A 20,330-nucleotide genomic window follows, 5' to 3' on the forward strand; every position below is an offset into this window, starting at 1 on the left:
CCTGTCAGTAGGAAGATAACAGGAACGGATCTAGCTGTACACTGTGAGCAGGACGCACTGTACTAAATGTAAATAGTCTAGCTGCCTGACCGTGGTACTAATAGGATCAAATAGAACACCTGTAATTTTCTTCAGGTAGCTTTATATACTGTAACCAGACAAGCCTGCCTGTCAGTAGGAAGATAACAGGAACGGATCTAGCTGAACACTGTGAGCAGGACGCACTGTACTAAATGTAAATAGTCTAGCTGCCTGACCGTGGTACTAATAGGATCAAATAGAACACCTGTAATTTTCTTCAGGTAGCTTTATATACTGTAACCAGACAAGCCTGCCGGTCAGTAGGAATTTAACAGGAACGGATCTAGCTGAACACTGTGAGCAGGACGCACTGCACTAAATGTAAATAGCAGGAACGGATCTAGCTGAACACTGTGAGCAGGACGCACTGCACTAAATGTAAATAGCAGGAACGGATCTAGCTGAACACTGTGAGCAGGACGCACTGCACTAAATGTAAATAGCAGGAACGGATCTAGCTGAACACTGTGAGCAGGACGCACTGCACTAAATGTAAATAGCAGGAACGGATCTAGCTGAACACTGTGAGCAGGACGCACTGCACTAAATGTAAATTGCAGGAACGGATCTAGCTGAACACTGTGAGCAGGACGCACTGCACTAAATGTAAATAGTCTAGAAGATAACAGGAACGGATCTAGCTGAACACTGTGAGCAGGACGCACTGCACTAAATGTAAATAGCAGGAACGGATCTAGCTGAACACTGTGAGCAGGACGCACTGCACTAAATGTAAATAGCAGGAACGGATCTAGCTGAACACTGTGAGCAGGACGCACTGCACTAAATGTAAATTGCAGGAACGGATCTAGCTGAACACTGTGAGCAGGACGCACTGCACTAAATGTAAATAGTCTAGAAGATAACAGGAACGGATCTAGCTGAACACTGTGAGTTGGACGCACTGCACTAAATGTAAATAGCAGGAACGGATCTAGCTGAACACTGTGAGCAGGACGCACTGCACTAAATGTAAATAGCAGGAACGGATCTAGCTGAACACTGTGAGCAGGACGCACTGCACTAAATGTAAATAGCAGGAACGGATCTAGCTGAACACTGTGAGCAGGACGCACTGCACTAAATGTAAATAGCAGGAACGGATCTAGCTGAACACTGTGAGCAGGACGCACTGCACTAAATGTAAATTGCAGGAACGGATCTAGCTGAACACTGTGAGCAGGACGCACTGCACTAAATGTAAATAGTCTAGAAGATAACAGGAACGGATCTAGCTGAACACTGTGAGCAGGACGCACTGCACTAAATGTAAATAGCAGGAACGGATCTAGCTGAACACTGTGAGCAGGACGCACTGCACTAAATGTAAATAGCAGGAACGGATCTAGCTGAACACTGTGAGCAGGACGCACTGCACTAAATGTAAATTGCAGGAACGGATCTAGCTGAACACTGTGAGCAGGACGCACTGCACTAAATGTAAATAGTCTAGAAGATAACAGGAACGGATCTAGCTGAACACTGTGAGTTGGACGCACTGCACTAAATGTAAATAGCAGGAACGGATCTAGCTGAACACTGTGAGCAGGACGCACTGCACTAAATGTAAATAGCAGGAACGGATCTAGCTGAACACTGTGAGCAGGACGCACTGCACTAAATGTAAATTGCAGGAACGGATCTAGCTGAACACTGTGAGCAGGACGCACTGCACTAAATGTAAATAGTCTAGAAGATAACAGGAACGGATCTAGCTGAACACTGTGAGCAGGACGCACTGCACTAAATGTAAATAGCAGGAACGGATCTAGCTGAACACTGTGAGCAGGACGCACTGCATTAAATGTAAATAGTCTAGATAGAAGATAACAGGAACGGATCTAGCTAAACTGAATACAGTGTATATATATATATGCAACACCTGGGATGCATATATATACACAATACACTGTAAGTGCAGCTAACTGACTGACTGTTCTGCCTAATCTATCTAACTCAAATCAAATGACACTGTCTCTCTCTCTCTCTATCTCTCAGCACACCGGAACACACACTACACAGGGCCGCCGTGCAGGCGGCCTTATATAGTGTGGGGTGTGTACTAAATCCCCTGAGCCATAATTGGCCAAAGCCACCCTGGCTTTGGCCAATTACAGCTCTCTCTACTGACGGCGCTGTGATTGGCCAAGCATGCGGGTCATAGTGCATGCTTGGCCAATCATCAGCCAGCAATGCACTGCGATGCCGCAGTGAATTATGGGCCGTGACGCGCCACACGAATTTAGCGCGAACGGCCCATAACGTTCGCAATTCGGCGAACGATCGAACAGCCGATGTTCGAGTCGAACATGGGTTCGACTCGAACACGAAGCTCATCCCTACTCCTTTCCAACATCCAGCCTAACTCCCTTCTCTCTACTGTCTTCCATTATCCAACCCCACTGCCTTTGCTCCACTCTCTTCCATTATCCAGTCCCATTGCCATGTTTCTACTCAGTTCCTTTATTCAAACCCACTACCTTCCCTTAACACCCTTCCATCATCCAACCCGTCTGCTTTCCCTCTTCTCCCTTCCATTATCCAATCCAACTTCCTTCCCTCTACTACTTTCCATTATTCAACTCAACTGCCTTCCCTTATCTCCACTCCATTATCTAGTTCCACAGCCTTCTCTCTAATCCCTTCCATTTTTTAACCTTACTGCTTTCCTTCTACTTCCTTCCATCGTCCAGCCTTTCTTCTTTCTCTACGCCTTTCCATTCTCAAACCCCACTGCCTTCCTTCTCCTCCCTTTCATCATCCAACATGATTGTCTTCGCTCTACTCCCTTCCATCAGCCAACCCTACTGTCTTTCCTGTACTTCCTTCCATTATCCAACTCCACTGTCTTCCCTCTACTCCTTTCCATTATCCAACCCAACTGCCTTCCCCCCTACTCCTATCCATTACTCAACCCCACTGCCTTCCCCCTACTCCCTTCCATTGTCCAACCCAACTGCCTTCCCCCTACTCCCTTCCATTATCCAACCAAATTGCCTTCTCTCTACTCTTTTCATTATCCAGTCCAGCCACCTCCTTTCTACTCCCTTCCATTATCAAGCCTCACTCCCTTCCCTCTATTATCCAATCACACTGGTTTCTCTCTAGTCCCTTCCATTATCCAGACTTCTCTCAACATCCTTTCTTTATCCAGCCCCACTGCCTTCACTTTACTCCCTTTTCACAATCCAACCCAACAATCTTCTCTCTAGTCTCCTTCCATTACCCAATCCACTGTCCTCCTTCCACTACCTTACATTTTTCAACCCAATTCCCTTTTTTCTACTCTTCCATTACCCAACACAACTGCCTTTCTTCTATTCTCTTCCATTTATCTATCCTAACTGCCTTCTTTCTACTTTTTTCAATTATCCAGCCTCACTCCCGTCTCTCTTCTTCCTTCCGTTATCCAACCACATTGCCTTCCCCCTACTTCCTTCCATTATCAACCTTCACTGCCTCCACCTACTTTCTTCCATTATCCAATCCAACTTATCTCCATTTACTACCTCCCATTATCGAGGCTTAAGCCTGGTACATTCTGTTTTTTTTTCCGTTCAACCCAGCAGGTTGAACGACAAAAAAACCTCACAGCTCTGGTCGAAGCTGCTGTACTAACAGTCCAGCGTTAGTACAGCGATCTCCCCCAGTGAGCTGTTTGTTCTGACAGGGGGACGGCAGAAAACTCCGGTCAGCGCTCTCAGCCATTGGCTGCTGGTTTTCCAGCATGCTTGTCCGACAGAAGCCAGCCAAACGGCCGGCTTCTGTCAGACCGGCTGCCATACCTATGGACCAAATGTTGGCCGGTTTTTATTGAACCGGCCAATGTCTCCAAACATTCAGCTCACATGTACTAGGCATTGCAGTTTTTTCTCTTTGTTTACTTCAATTTTCCAACCTTGCTGCATTTTTTTTTATTATATTATTTTATTTATTATCAGGCGTCACTTCCTTCACTGTACCCCTTTCCATCATCCAACCCCACTGCCTTCCCTCCACTCCCTTCCATTATCCACTTAACCTCCAGAAGATTTACCCCTCCTTCATGACCAGGCCATTTTTTGCAATACGGCACTGCGCTACTTTAACTGACAATTGTACCCAAACAATATTTTTTTACTTTTTGCTATAAAACAAATCCAATAAAATGTAAACATTAACTTTATTTATAAATTTAGGCCAATATGTAATCTGCTGCATGTTTTTGGTAAAAAAAAAATCCTAATAAGTGTATATTGATGGTGTATATACTGGAATTTTTATTGATTTATGTTTTTATACTAGTAATAGTGGCGTGGCGATCAGCGACTAATAATGATACTGTGATATTGCAACAGACAATCGAACATCAACTGACACTTTTGACACTTTGTGGGAACCACTAATACAGTGATCAGTGCTAAAAATGTGCACTGTCACTGTACTAATTGCACTGGCTGGGAAGGGGTTAAAAATCTAGGGCGATAAAAGTGTTAACTTTGTGCCTAGCCAGTGTTTATGTGCCCAGTGCGCTGCTTTTACTAAGGGAAGTGATGGATTTTATTCCCCGCTGATAGTGTGTACTAGGCTTAACTTCTCCTTTCCTGTTTTAGTTCCTGGAGTTCTCCTTTAGGCTGTGTAAACGTGTGTGTGTGTGTGTGTGTGTGTGTGTGTGTGTGTGTAGCACAGCCCCCTTGAGGACTGCTTGGATTCACCTGCTCATCTGCATCGCCCTGACCCTGTAAACATTCCAACCCACCTGACACTCTGGGTTCAGACATCCTTGCAGCATCTTTAAGTAATAAGACAACACTCAATACGTTTATATTCTATTGACATTTACTGGAGTACTTGAGATAAGATATTGTTGTACAAAGTAGGTAATGGTTCAACCGAGTTTGGGATAGCAGTACAAACTCAGCAGAATGACTCCTCAAGAAAAGCCAGTTAGGGCAGCTGGCAACAATAGAATACTATATACATATATACACGTATGTACAATGGAATACCACTTGGACATAACCTGAAAGGATAAGCAAAGTTAAGCATCAATTCTGACAATACTTCTAGAGAGAGAGACCCAAGCCGACCTGTTTAAACTTTGATCCTAATGAGAGCTGAAGCTAAACATGGATGGTATAAGGGCTCTTTAACCTCCCTGGCGGTATGATTATTTCAGATTTTTGATGCTCAAAGCGGTACAATGTTTTGCATGGAAATGTGGCGTTTTATATTGTAGGTCTGTAATTCTTTGGAATAACACACTTAAATCTGTCCAAACAAGAGTCTAGTAGACATCCCGGGTATGATAAAGTTTGAAACACTAAATCATAAATTATAATATAATAAATAACTATAAATAATTATAACAAATAATAATATAATAATAATAACATTTTTTCAATAATGTAATCGAATCAAAAACACTGACATTTGCTCAGTTGCAGAATTGTCGCTGCCATTACTTTCAGTGTTTGATGACGGATTTCCCCACAAATCACTATCGCTCAATTCTGCGAGTGATTCTAATTTATTATCGCTGTTTTCTAGCTGGTCTAAAACTGCTTTTGATGTAAAGGGACGCTTTTTGGTTGCTATGGACAATCTCCAGTTTCCAGGCAGAAAGAACAGTATTTATAATATAAAACTGCATGCAGGGCACTGGAGAAACCACTGGGGACAAAAGGGATGTGAAATAATTTGATACAGTACTGTATGTGTAATGTGTTTTTTACTTCTTGAATTTGGCCCCCGTTCTTCATCCCCGTGCGTCTCAGCGCTTGCAGGGAACGGAGCCCGGGCACAGTGATAGATCCGGTGGAGGACACAGATCGCACACACATCGGGGAGACATCGCAGGATCCTGGGGACAAGGTAAGTAACTTTGCCTGGATCCTGCAATGCGATCCCGAGTGTGGCTCGGGGTTACCGCTTTTGGTACCGAAAATTCACCCCGAGCCACACTCGGGATTATCGCTAAGGAGGTTAAGTAGCAATGACAGAATGTCCCCGTTGCAGATCTGATGGTCTTCACCGGCAGTCGGCGCTCATTAATTATATCCAATAAGGTGTAGTAACAGAGTGGTAGTATATCTTGTGATGACTGCAGCTAAAGATGCCTATGTACAGTGTTCAAATATAGGTGCAGTGAAGTGTTCCTAAGGTAAAGCTGTCTGTGCACAGTGTCCCAGTGAAACAACATAGGAAAGATTTGTAAAGATGGTCAGTGGCCCTCTCACCAACGACCAGGCCAATTCAACGCCTTCCAACTAGACGTCCTGGCTCCTGACCCTCTTGTGGTGATCACCCTTTGCGGAGCACGAAGCGCAGGTCTCATGGATCTGCCACGTAAGGGTTAACAATAGTGCTGACTGATTTAAGTGATTGGCACCAGGCTGCCTTATTTAAACACCTCAGCAGCACTGTGTCTTTGCTGTCTGATCTACAGGTCATACCTGTTCCCGTGACGTCCTGTTCCCGAGAGCCGATCTGTTACCTGTGTTTGACCCGGCTTGTTTGACTACGATTGATCTCTGTTATCCTGACCCCGGCTTGCCTTGTAACCATGCTTATCTCTACACTGCTTGATATCCTGTTGCCGAACTTTGCCTGTATCCTGACCATTCTCTGCCTGTCGTCTATACCTACACCTGATCATCTGTTTCCGAACCCCAGCTTGTCTGACTACGTATTCAGTGTCTCCTCTGCACCAGCTGAACTGACAACACCAAAGACGAACCAGGCACCCATATACCGCTAGGCTCTTGCAGCCACAGTTGCAACACTGGTGGCTCTTGAGCCGGGGTTGTACGAGAAAGCCTTCCCACTGCACATCAGGCTCATCCGGCAGGTACGTAACAGTATCAGACAGCCATGTCTGAGCCTGCATTTGGGAAGTTGGCCATGGATGAGATCTGTCAGCACCTTGCAGCCCTTACCCAAGCTGTCAAATCTCTACAGGAGGGTTATAAGCAACTGGAACAACGTGTACAGACTCTAGCTACACCAGCAAGCACTGTTACGCCTTCTGCCTCAGGGACTGCCACTGCAGCAACCTCAGTGGTGATGCTGCCCCCTGAACCCAGAGTTCCAGCACCAGAGAGATTTTCAGGTGACCAGGGGAAATTTAGATCCTTCCGCAATGCATGTGAATGCATGTGAACTGTACTTCACTGTACCTGCAACCTCAAACTTTCTCCCTTGAAATCACCAAAGAAATCACCAAAGTAGCATTCATCATATCATTGATTCAGGGTGAGCCCCAGTCCTGGGCCCATTGGATGCTGAAGAAGAACGATGTATTGTTACAGTCCATGTCCGCCTTCTTCAGCGCGATATCCGAATTATACGATGACTGGCAATGAACCACCACAGCAGAGGCTGCCCTTCATGCACTCCAGGAAGGCCACAGAACGGCCAAATATTATGTTACAGACTTTAGACACTGGAGTACAGACACACAGTGAAATGACGCAGCCCTTCGACACCAGTTCCACTTGCGGTTATCAGAAGGTCTGAAAGCTGAATTGGCATGTGTCAGAGTCCCAAATACCCTGGAGGCCCTTATCACACTGGCCATTCAAATTGACCGTCGGCTCTGTGAGCGACGATCAGAAAGATCAGCCCAGCCAGCAGCCACGTCCAGTCTGGATGATGCCCCGGATCCCAGCTCCTACTCGCCCTGCACTCCAGTTCAGCCTGCTCCTGTTACTACGGCCACCAAACCACCGGAGCCTATGCAAATCGGCCTAATACACCCCTCTCTGTCTCCAGAGGAACGCCTGCACCAACGATAGAATAACCTCTGCCTATACTGTGGGGAAGCAGGCCACTATGTACGTTCCTGTGCCAGTTACCGCGATCATTGATTTCAGGACCTGCAGTTGTTTCATCGATCTAACTTTACAACACAACAATGCATCCCCTTGAGACAAAAAACAGAAGGACTTCTGTTTTTCTAGCTGTATCAAGTCTGGACCTGTAACCCAAGAGGCATTTCCCTTACCAGTGTTGGCCTCCTCCCAACATAAGGAAATCTTAAGCCTTGATGTCATCTCTTCCCCGCTATTCCCTGTTATTCTGGGCCTACCCTGGCTACAGGCGCATAATCCATGAGTTGACTGGGCCACAGGGAGAATCAACTTCCACTCAGCCTATTGCCAGGAACACTGCCTACCAAGGTCCCCAGCTTCTTCTACAACACTACTTTGTGTGGACTCTGAGTCTGAGGTGCGGCAAGCCATACCTGAACCCTACCATGAGTTCCTGGATGTCTTTAGTAAGCAAGGGGCTGACATTCTTCCCCCACATCGGCCATACGACTGCCCGGTTGAACTGCTTCCAGGGTCTGAAATTCCTTTTGGTAGAATCTTCCCCCTTGCTGAACGAAAACAGGAGGCACTAAAAAAGTATATCCAAGAAAACTTAAAAAAGGGGTTCATCCGACCCTCTACCTCCCCAGCAGGAGCAGGAATATTTTTAGTTGAGAAAAAGGACCACTCCCTACGACCTTGTGTGGACTATCGGGAGATCAACAAAACTACAGTTAAAAAACGGTATCTTCTCCCTCTACTACCCAAACTATTTCAGAGATTAAGGTCGGCTACCGTCTTCTCCAAACTAGATCTACGGGGGGCAACAAGTCCGCATCCGTCAAGGGGATGAGTGGAAGATGGCCCGATTCGGCTACTATGAATACCTGGTGATGCCTTTTGGACTATGCAATGCCCCGGCTACCTTCCAACACTTTGTCTATGACATATTCCGAGACATCCTGGATGTATTTTTGATTGTTTACCTAGATGACATCCTGATTTTTTTCCATTTCTCTAGACTTTCATCGAGGTCATGTCAAAAGGGTGCTGAACCAGTTCCGTCAACACGGACTATATGCTAAAGGTGAAAAATGTGAGTTTGAACAATGCAGCATCCAATTTCTGCGACTGGTAATCTCACCTGAAGGGATCACAATAGACTCTGAAAAGGTCTCTGCTATCTTAGAATGGCCTGCACATACCAACAAGAAGGGGGTGCAGCGCTTTGTAGGTTTTGCAAACTTTTACAGGAGATTCATCAGAGGCTTATCTGCTATCATGACCCCTATCACACAGCTGACTAAACAGAACCTCCGCTTCCATTGTACACTGAGTCACAAGCCACATTTGATACCTTGAAGGGACTGTTTATTTCTGCACCTGTTCTTGGTAACCAAGACCCGTCTCTGCCTTTTTCTCCCACAGGCCCTCTAAGCAGAGAGAAACTATGACGTTGGGACCGAGAATTACTGGCCATAAAGGCGGCTTTGAAAAGTGGAGAAACCTCCTGGAGGGAGCAGCGCATTCAATATTGATCTATACTGACCACAAACATCTTAAGTACCCGAGGACTGCTAAACGCTTAAAGTCATGTCAAGCACATTAAGTCCTGTTCTTTTCCCGATTTGTGTTCCATATTACCTACCGGCCGGGCTCGAATGTCAAACCAGACGCACTCGTATATTCGATGACCCCAAGGAACCACCAGTGGCAGATACCATCTTGTCTGAAAGTAACTTCTTACTTTTACAGGGCAATCTTCTCAACCAAATGAAGGAGGCTTTGGCAGACGTTCCTAGCCCTCCAGGGGTTACGCTGACACTGAAGAACTGCTGTTGAACGGAAACAAGGTATTTATGCCTGAATGTTTATGTGTAATCATTTTGGGTCTGTGTCACAATCATCCCCTGGCAGGTCATTTCAGGGTCCACATGACGCTTGATCTCCTGAAACACACATTCTGGTGGATGGACCTGGAAGAAACATATAACAGATACACACATTCCTGTGCAATCTGCAACCGGAGCAAGGGTACAAAGAACCGAGCCTGGGGTCTACTTCGCCACTGCCAGTCCCTGACAGACGATGGAGAATGATCGCCATGGATTTAGTTGTGGAACTTCCCCCATTGGAAGGATGCACAGCCATCTTCCTGCTAGTGGACCGACTGTCCAAAATCGCCCATTTCTTGCCTCTGAAGAGTACTCCCTCGGCCATGGAGACGACTCAAGTGTTTATCAGAGAGATTGTGAGGCTTCATGGAGTCCCTATGAACATCGTCTCCGGTCGGGGGGTTCAGTTCACTTCCCATTTCTGGAAAACTCTGTGTAAAGCCCTTAAAATTGAAAGATCCTTGTCCTCCACCTACCATCCCCAGATCAATGGAAAGACAGAGAGGACCAATCAGACGTTGGAGAAGTATATCCGATGCTTCACCACTTTTGTCCAGGATGACTGGGTATCGCTGCTGCCACTGGCGGAGTTCGCCTACAATAAAGTCAGTCACTCTGCCACAGGTCAGTCACCCTTCTTTGCGAATTATGGATTTCACCCATCCTTCTTGCCTGACTTTATTCCAGAAACCACAGTTCCTGCTGTCCAAGACATGGTGGATTTCCTCAACCACAACAATAATTTGCTTCAAGAAGCGGTTACCAAGGCAAAAGGAGCAAGCAAGAGGGCCTTTCACAGGAAAAGAAGGGGTGAACTGATTCTCCACCCGGGAGACCAGTTATGGCTGTCTACTACGGATCTCAGGCTGTCCCTCAAAGAAACTGGACCATTCCCAGTCAAGATGAAACTTAATGAGGTTACTTATGAATTATCTTTACCTGATTCACTTAAGATACATCCTATCTTCCATGTTTCTCTCTTGAAACCCACAGTCCCTGACTCTTTTCCAGATAGAGTATCCAGGCCACCAGAACCTGTGACCATCAATGGCGAAGAGGAGGAGGTGGAGGCCATCATAGACTGTAGGAGGATAAGGAATCAGGTACAGTACCTGGTTAATTGGAAGGGTTATGGCCCGGAGGATAACTCTTGATAGGTTGAACAGGATGTGCACGCCAGAGACTTGGTTAATGCCTTTTTTCGCAGTCATCCACAGAAGAGAGACCTGTTGGGCACCCAGAGGTTGCCCGTAAGGGGGGGGGGTGGAATGTCATAAATCTGCCACCTAAGGGTTAACAATAGTGCTGACTGATTTAAGTGATTGGCACCAGGCTGCCTTATTTAAACACCTCAGCAGCACTGTGTCTTTGCTGTATGTTCTGTAGCTCATACCTGTTCCCGTGACCTCCTGTTCCTGAGATCCGATCTGTTACCTGTGTTTGACCCGGCTTGTTTGACTAAGATTGATCTCTGTTATCCTGACCCCAGCTTGCCTTGTAACCACACTTATCTCTACACTGCTTGATATCCTGTTGCCGAACTTTGCCTGTATCCTGACCATTCGCTGCCTGTTGTCTATACCTACATCTGATCGTCTGTTACCAAACCCGGCTTGTCTGACTATGTATTCAGTGTCTCCTCAGCCCTGCACCTACCAGCCTGGTTCCTGTTTCCTGCTGCACCAGCTGAACTGACAACACCAAAGACGAACCAGGCACCCATACACTGCCAGGCTCTTGCGGCCACTGTTGCAACACCGGTGGCCCTTGAGCCGGGGTTGTACGAGAAAGCCTTCCCACTGCACGTCAGGCTTATCCAGCAGGTACGTAACAGTGAGTTGCTGCACTGTCGAGGTGGTGCTGGCAGATGTTCGATGAACAGCAGGCAGCGCTGGACCCCTTCTCAGTCAGGAACGCTGTAGACTTCGTGGTAGGCCGCGACCTCACTCTCCCTGCACAGGGAGATCCTTCACACACGAGGCCCAGGAGGAAGAGAGCGTAAGGCGAGTCTCTGGTTTCTTTTATAGCTCTTCCCAGCAATCTCTTGGTGGTAGAAAAGATCCCTGGGATATGTAGTCCGAAAGCGTAGTCATGCAGGGGAACAGCCGTCTGATGGAACTATCAATCCCACAGTCCCTTTGGTTGGGCTCACAAATATGATGTCAGTCTGGTAATGCTAGGCACTAGAGGGATAATATGATATACAGATAGGGCAGGAGATAGCTGTTCGTTGCCATTGTAATCCATATTGCTACAAGTGAATTGGATGCGGGTTTCCCTGCATCCAATTCGCATGAAATGTGAGTGTGACCGGCTCCCGGTGGAGCCGGTTCACACAGATCTGGGGCAGCCGAGGACCGCATTCCAAAAGGGTCCTGTGCGAATTCAGACAAAAATTCTGACCTGATTCGCACTTGAACCAGTGAACAGGATTGCACCAGACCCCATGCTGGGAACCGCGGCCGCACATATGTGAATCTGGCCTTAATCACAAATGAAATCTAATCTTTGGCACTGTGCGAGTGTCCAACCTAAAAAAGCGATAAGATAAGAGCTGTACAGAAGGCTTCTAATATGATGAGCTGATAAGATAAAATAGCTATTTTTTTTTTTTTTTTAAAGTCAAGATAAGTTTTTTTTTTTTTTTTTGCAGCTGTTTTCAGAAAGTTCAGTCATTAACTCCAAGCGCCAAAAAGAAAAAGATTAACAGTAAAATGCTAACCTTAGCCAGGAAATAATAAAGGATTGGTAATAATAATTGATGTGGCGCTTTGCTAACTAGGATATGAAATTCTGTGAAGTAGAGTAGGATTGAAAAAAAATTGTGTCTAAATGGCGAATATTTTGTCTACAAAAAATAGTAAAGTGTGTATCTGCCACATTCCAATATTCATAGTAAACTCAATTCATATACATATAAAGTGCATCTGATATAAAAAGTGCTCTCAGTGCTTGGTATTATAAATTCATATCAATACAAATATAAAGTGCATCTAATTCTGCAACTTAATGTGATTACAGCAATATTGTGTAAAAAATACAAAGAATAATTAACTGTCCAATTGATTGATACGCTGTATCAATCTATATAGTCCAAAGCAGGGGTAGGCAACCTTTTGAGCATAGTGTGCCGAGAAATGCCCTCTAAGCCCTATAAAATAGTTATAAAAAATATATTAAAGGGACAACGTCGTCACTCTAGAATATTTGACACACAGGACATTACTGCAGAAATTTATAGTAATACTGGTCCCTTCCGGGTTAGTTGTATGCTGCATGTGTCATAGATTTCCACAAAGTATTGACCAATTGATGGACTATGAGTCCAAGGCTTCCTGATGAAAGGAACGTAAGGGTATGTGAAATGCATTGACGCAAGCAGAGACACAAGGAAGTTAAGCTGCATGTCATGTACCTCCGAGCCGAGGCAAAATAGAGCGCAGCTCCACACGCTGGACATTCTACAGTAATGTCCTGTGTGTCAAATATTTTAGAGTGATGACGTTGTCCCTTTTATATATTTTTTATATATTTATAACTATTTTATAGTGCTTAGAGGGTATTTTTTTCACTATTACACATTTTTTGTTCTAATAAAGTTTATATGGCATATGAATACCATGGTTTTGTCTTCCATTCAACTACTTGCCCTTTCCCCCATAATTTTTGATCTAACTAGCTAAGTTGTGGAGGTACCCCATCTCTAATAGACGAATTGGTCTCTTTTTGCCCAAAAAATTATCAGTAGTTTGAGATCCATCTTTTATTTGTTTTCTATAAAAAAAATATCCCAAGCTTTGAGCATCTCACGGAGCACTGTTCAATCCATCATCCAAAAAATGGAAAGAGTATGGCACAACTGCAAACCTACCAAGACATGGCCGTCCACCTAAACTGACCGGCCCAGCAAGGAGAACATTCATCAGAGAAGAGCCAAGAGGTCCATGGTAACTCTGGAGGAGCTGCAGAGATCCACAGCTCAGGTGGGAGAATCTGTCCACAGGACAACTATTAGTCGTGTTCTCCACAAATCTGACCTTTATGGAAGAGTGGCAAGAAGAAAGCAATTGCCTTAAGAAAGTCATAAGAAGTCTTGTTTGCTTTTTGCGAGAAGCCATCTGGGGGACACAGCAAACATGTGGAAGAAGGTGCTCTGGTCAGATGAGACCAAAATTGAACTTTTTGGCCTAAAAGCAAAACACTATGGGGGGTTATTTACGAAAGGCAAATCCACTTTGCACTGAAAGTGCACTTAGAAGTGCAGTCGGTCTAAATCTAAGGGGTAGATATGAAATGAGTGGAAGCTCTGCTGATTTTATCATCCAATCATGTGCAAGCTAAAATGCTGTTTTTTATTTTCCTTGCATTTCCCCCTCAGATCTACAGCGACTTTACTTCCAAGTGCACTTTCAGTGCACTTTCAAGTGAACTTGCAGTGCAAAGTGGATTTTCCTTTTAGTAAATAACCCCCTATGTGTGGTGGAAAACTAACACTGCGCATCACCCTGAACACACCATCCCCACCGTGAAACATGGCGGTGGCAGCATCATGTGGTGGGGATGCTTTTCTTCAGCAGGGACAAGGAAGCTGGTCAGAGTTGATGGGAAGATGGATGGAGCCAAATACAGGGCAATTTTGTTAGAGTCTGCAAAAGACTTGAGACTGGGGCAGAGGTTCACCTTCCAGCAGGACAACGACCCTAAACATACAGCCAGAGCTACAATGGAATGGTTTAGATTATAGTATATTCATGTGTTAGAATGGCCCAGTCACAATCCAGACCTAAATCCAATTGAGAATCTGTTGCAAGACTTGAAAATTGCTGTTCACAGACGCTCTCCATCCAATCTGACAGAGCTTGAGATATTTTGCAAAGAAGAATGGGCAGAAATGTCCCACTCTGGATGTGCAAAGCTGGTAGAGACATCCCCAAAAAGACTTGCAGCTATAATTGCAGAGAAAGGGGGTTCTACAAAGTATTGACTCCGGGGGGCGCCATACAAATGCTCCCCCCCCACACTTTTCACATATTTATTTGTAAAAAATGTTGAAAACAATTTATCATTTTCCTTCCACTTCACAATTATGTGACACTTTGTGTTGATCTATCACATAAAATCCCAATAAAAAACATTTACGTTTTTTGGTTGTAACATGACAAAATGTGGAAAATTTCAAGAGGAATGAATACTTTTTCAAGGCACTGTATATTCTCATATAGATCAAACACGCTTGTCAGCACGTCTCTCCTCTATGCTGAGATCACTGATACTCTGCCTGTATGTGTCTTCTCTGATTAGCTTCCAGGTTAAATCATGTATGGATAAAGAAATCTCCCATAGTGTAAAACCATCATTTAATTTTATTAAAAACTAAAATGTAACACTCCCATTTATCGGTAAGGGTATACTTTTATTTGACCAGGAAATATTAAAACTGAGCTAAATAGGGGTAAAAGTTAATATTGTATATCAATTTATTATTATATAATAAATAATAACAATAAAAAAAAATTGCCCACATACAGAGGTCCAACATGCAGGCAGCAGCGTCAGGCATTCTGGAACATAAATGACACATAAAATTTCCCAACCACCTAGTACACTTTTGAAGGCCCTGGAGCACCAAGACAATGGAATTACCCCAAAATGTTCCCATTTTGGAAAGCAAACACGCCAACGTATTTTCTATGAGGCATTATGAGTCTTTTGAATAGTTCATTGTTTTCCACAAGTCTTCGGAAAACGTGGAAAGAAAATGAAAACGTAGTTTTTTTTTTTGTTTGTCATTTTATATGATATTTAAAAAACACAGCATGTATATAGCAAAAATTACACCCCAAAATACATTTTGCTACTCCTCCTGAGTATGACGATACTACGTGTGAAACTTTTACACAGAGTGGCCACATAGAGAGGACCAACATTGAAGTAGTACCTTCTAGGAGCATAAATTACAGATATAATTTCATTCCTTCCTATCACACTTTTGAAGCACCAGGACAATGAAATTACCCAAAAAATGACTCAATTTTGGAAAGCAAACACCCCAACGTATACTCTGAGGCATGGGCTGCAGATAGGTACTCGAGTACTTTGATGGGCTGCAGATAGGTACTTGGTTACTCTGATGGGCTGGTGACAGGTGCTCGGGTACTCTAATGGGCTGGTGACAGGTACTCAGGTACTCTGATGGGCTGCAGTTAGGTACTCAGGTACTCTGATGGGCTGGTGACAGGTACTAAGGTACTCCGATAGGTTGGTGACAGGTACTCAGGTACTCTGATGGGCTGGTGACAGGTACTCAGTTACTCTGATGGGCTGGTGACAGGTACTCGGGTACTCAGATGGGCTGGTGACAGGTACTCGGGTACTCAGATGGGCTTCTGACAGGTACTAGGGTACTCCGATGGGCTGGTGACAGGTACTAGGGTACTCAGATGGGCTGGTGACAGGTACTCGGGTACTCCGATGGGCTGGTGACAGGTACTCGGGTACTTTGATGGGCTGGTGACAGGTATTCTCTTTATAAGGGGGGGCAATCAGTATGATTGGGTGTACATTGTAAGCAGTAATGAGCTGTTACCCCAATCTCCTCCTCACACACGTTTGGTGTGTGAGGAGGAGAACCTGATAACAGCTCGTTACCGCAAGTTGTTCACCTTCTGTGACCGGCTGTGATTGGACACAGCCGGTCACATGGTAAAGAGCCAATTTCATTGGCTCTTTACTGCGATCGGGGATGGGCTGTGTCAGGGTGACAAGTCTCATCACCTGATGGGTGCGCACGAGCGCCGTGCACAAGGACAGTGCATGTGACCGGCTGTGATTGGACACAGCCGTTCACGTGGTAAAGAGCCGATTTTTATTGGCTCTTTACACTGATCTGGGATGGACTGTGTCTGTGGGCCTGCAGGAGTGACGAATAGAAGAGGACGTCATATGACGCCCGCCCAGGATGGCAGAGTCGGACATCATATGACTATAGTAGGCCGGTAGGGAAGTGGTTAATGGGGTTCGCTGTTTGGGTCAGAACTTTTTCTCTGTTTGGGAGTTCTGGTGAGAACCCGAACAGGGGGTTGTTCGGCCTATCTCTATTCCTCAGGCAGTAGGCCAAGGAGGATCTAACAACCAACTACAACTCTACTCCTGGGAAGGAGACCCAGGGCAGAACTGCCCTACTAAATATTTATACCCTCTCCCATCCGGCACCACTGGCTATAATCTTCCTAGTGGCTTGCCAGGGAGATACAGAATCACCAGTGACACCTACTGGCAGCAGGCAGAAGAAAACCATATCTAGAGACAAGGAAAGCTGTACTATTAAGCTAAAGCTGACTACAGATTAGCAAATACTAAATCTAAATACAAAGACTCGCCTTGGGTGGCTACACTTAAAAAAAAAAAAAAAAAAAAAAAAAGTTTTATTTTTTTGTCTGTTCCTGCTGGAGAGATTGTCAAGGTAGGAAGTGAATGGAAATCTCTCCAAGGGGGATACACATGGAGCAGGAGCACAAAGTTGCTGATTATGATCACGGGAAGCATAGCTCCCAACTGTCCCTGATTTCGAGGGACTGTCCCTGATTTGCAACAAAGTCCCTCTGTCCCTCACTCCTCCTCATTTGTCCCTCATTTTGGTCTGATCTATATAGCTATATATAAAATACACTATTTATATTTAAAAAAAGTGTTTCCCAGTTCTAAACCTTTCATCCAATTTTGAAATTGTTGCATTTGCAAATTCCAAAAGCCAATATAAAGGAATAGTAGTGGAGTGGTTAAAAAAAAAAGCACTTGTGGCCTTAACTGATCATTTCTTTTGTATAATTCTCCTTTAAAGGGGGCGTGGCAGGGGGGGTGCCCTATGACCAACGACTTTTGCTAATAGGTGTCCCTCATTCCCATCTCAAAAAGTTGGGAGGTGTGCGGGAAGAGCCAAAAGGATAATGTTAAGTGATGAATTAGTCATATCTCCGTTCTTCAATGTGAAGGGGCAGGCTGTACAGGAATATTGGCCGCTGTCATAGACCATATCTATTTGTCTCTTCCAGGAAGATGGAATTCTCGGCAATCCTCACTCTGTTGGTCACCGTCCTCATCACCCTCCACTTTATCCTATCATGGTGGAGACAGCACAGACAGTACAAGTCACTGCCCCCCGGACCCACCCCGCTGCCCTTCCTGGGCAACCCAAAGTATATGGATCTGCGAAAAGCCGATAGAAATTTCACATTGGTAAGTGACATTTGGAATCTAACCAACCTCTGAGGAACTCTAAGTGCTAAATACACTCACCGGCCACTTGGTAAGACACGTTGCTAATCAGCCAATCACATGGCAGCAACCCAATGCCTTTAGGCACCTAGATGTGGTGAAGACGACTCGCTGAAGTTCAAACCGAGCATCATAAGGAGGGAAGAAAGGGGATTTAACCACTTCAGCTCCAGAAAGGTTTACCCCCCCTTAACCACCTCAATACCGGGCACTTACACCCCCTTGGTGCCCAGGCCAATTTTCAGCTTTCAGCGCTTTCGCTGTTTAAATGGCAATTGCGCGGTCATGCTACACTGTACCCGAATTTTTATCATTTTGTTCCCACAAGTAGAGCTTTCTTTTGGTGGTATTTGATCACCTCTGCGTTTTTTTTATTTTTTGCTAAACAAATAAAAAAAGACCTAAAATTTTGAAAAAAAAAAGTTTTTCTTTTGTTTCTGTTATAAAATTTTGTAAATTAGTAAGTTTTCTCCTTCACTGACGGGCACTGATGAGGCGGCACCGATGAGGTGGCACTGATGGGCACTGATGATGGGCACTGATAGGCGGCACTGGTAGATGGCACTGATATGCAGCACTGATGGGCATTGATGGGCACTCATGGGTGGCACTGGTGGGCACTGAAAGGCTGCACTGATGGGTACTTATGGGTGGCACTAATAGGCGGCACTGCTGGGCACTGATACGTGGCACTGATATGCGGCACTGATAGATGGCATTGAAAGGCATCTCTGATGGCACTGGCAGGCATTGGGGATGGGCACTGATTGGCAGTTGCCTAGGCACTGCTTGGCATTTCCCTGGTGGTCTAGGGTGGCATACCTGGTGGTCCAGGATGGTGCCAATCCATGGAGGTCCTGGCGGCGTCCTGATGGTCCTGGGTGGGCATCCGAGGGGGGCTGTGCTGATAAACAATCAGCACAGACCCCCCCTGTCAGGAGAGCAGCCAATCGGCTCTCCTCTACTCGCGTCTGTCAGACACGAGTGACGAAAAGCCGATCAATGGCTCTTCCTGTTTACATCGTGATCAGCAACAACATTCGCCATGATGCGCGCCCCGGGGGGGGGGGGGGGGCGAGCAACGGCTTGATACCCTGGCGACGTCATATGACGTCGGGTCAGGATATCGCAACCACTTTGCCGACGTCATATTGCTATATAGCGGGCAGCAAGTGGTTAAAGGGTTTGTAAAGCTTTGGTTTTTAAAAAACAAAAAAAACCAAACATCTCATACTTACCTCCACTGTGCAGTTCGTTTTTGCACAGAGTGGCCCCGATCCTCCTCTTCTGGGGTCCCTCAGCAGCGCTCCTGGCTCCTCCCCACATCGAGTGCCCACGTTGGAGAAGCTCTCTCCTAAGGTGGACACCCGTGCGGGCGACGCTCCCGAGTCTTGCATCTGTGTCCATTCACAGAATGCAGGACTCGGCCCTGCCCCCGCTGACATTGGATTTGATTGACAGCAGCGGGAGCCAATGGCTGCGCTGCTATCAATCTATCCAATCAGGACACGAGACACCAGTTAGAGCTGGTGTGCTTGTTCATGGCCGACTAAGGATTGGGGTCAGGTAAGTAAAGCTGCAGCATCACAGGAGGTTTTCACTTCTGCCCACCACTAGTCACCACCAGGTATGCCACCCATGGCCACCAGGGATAACAATCAGTGCCCACAATGGATGTCAATCAGTGCCCACAATGGGCACCTCTACAACCCCTTTAAGCGGTCAAAGTCATTGTAAACAATCACCTTGTAAAAAAAGCCATTTAAAATAGAAATGAAAGTTAAAACATTTTTGTATAGGTAGAAAAAAAATCATAAATACCTTTTTTTTTCCCTTTTTTAAAAAGTGATCATATTCCCTCTGTTCTCAGCTGTATAAGAGCCGCTGGGAGGTGAGATCCCCAGTGACTGTGCCCGGGGGGGGGGCATGTCAGGACTAAGTCTAAATCTAATCATTGGAGGAGAGCAGGCAGGAGTTCCCAGAGTAGCTAGAAAACTGACCACACTATGCTCTCCTGCTTAGTGTGGTCAGTTTTCAATCGGAAAGCAGAGGGACTGGCAGGAACACCGGGGATTTCACACAGGGGAAGCAATACAAAGAGAACAGGAGACTTTCCCATACGAGTACATGGTACAGCGGGCACATATCAGGAATAACAGGGGTAACAAATGCTTTAAGTGACTTTGAACGTGGCATGGTTTCTGGCAGGGCTGCCGGTAGAAGTCACGGGGCCCCGTACAGCCTACCAGACAGAACCACCCCCCCCCTCTTTTTTTTTTACATTCTTTTA

General features: G+C 45.5%; 1 protein-coding gene across 1 annotated transcript in view; it reads left to right on the top strand.

Annotated features, from left to right (window-relative positions):
- Positions 1–20,330, top strand: part of LOC141145582 (cytochrome P450 2C29-like) — an 88,967-nt gene that overhangs the window by 8,415 nt on the left and 60,222 nt on the right. The window contains exon 2 of the mRNA XM_073632408.1: positions 17,818–18,001. Within this exon, the coding sequence (XP_073488509.1) occupies positions 17,822–18,001 (180 nt within the window). The 5' untranslated portion in view covers positions 17,818–17,821. The remainder of the gene's footprint in view (positions 1–17,817; positions 18,002–20,330) is intronic.

The sequence above is a fragment of the Aquarana catesbeiana genome, linkage group LG05 (genome assembly GCF_042186555.1).
Source record: "Aquarana catesbeiana isolate 2022-GZ linkage group LG05, ASM4218655v1, whole genome shotgun sequence".
Lineage (NCBI taxonomy): Eukaryota > Metazoa > Chordata > Amphibia > Anura > Ranidae > Aquarana > Aquarana catesbeiana.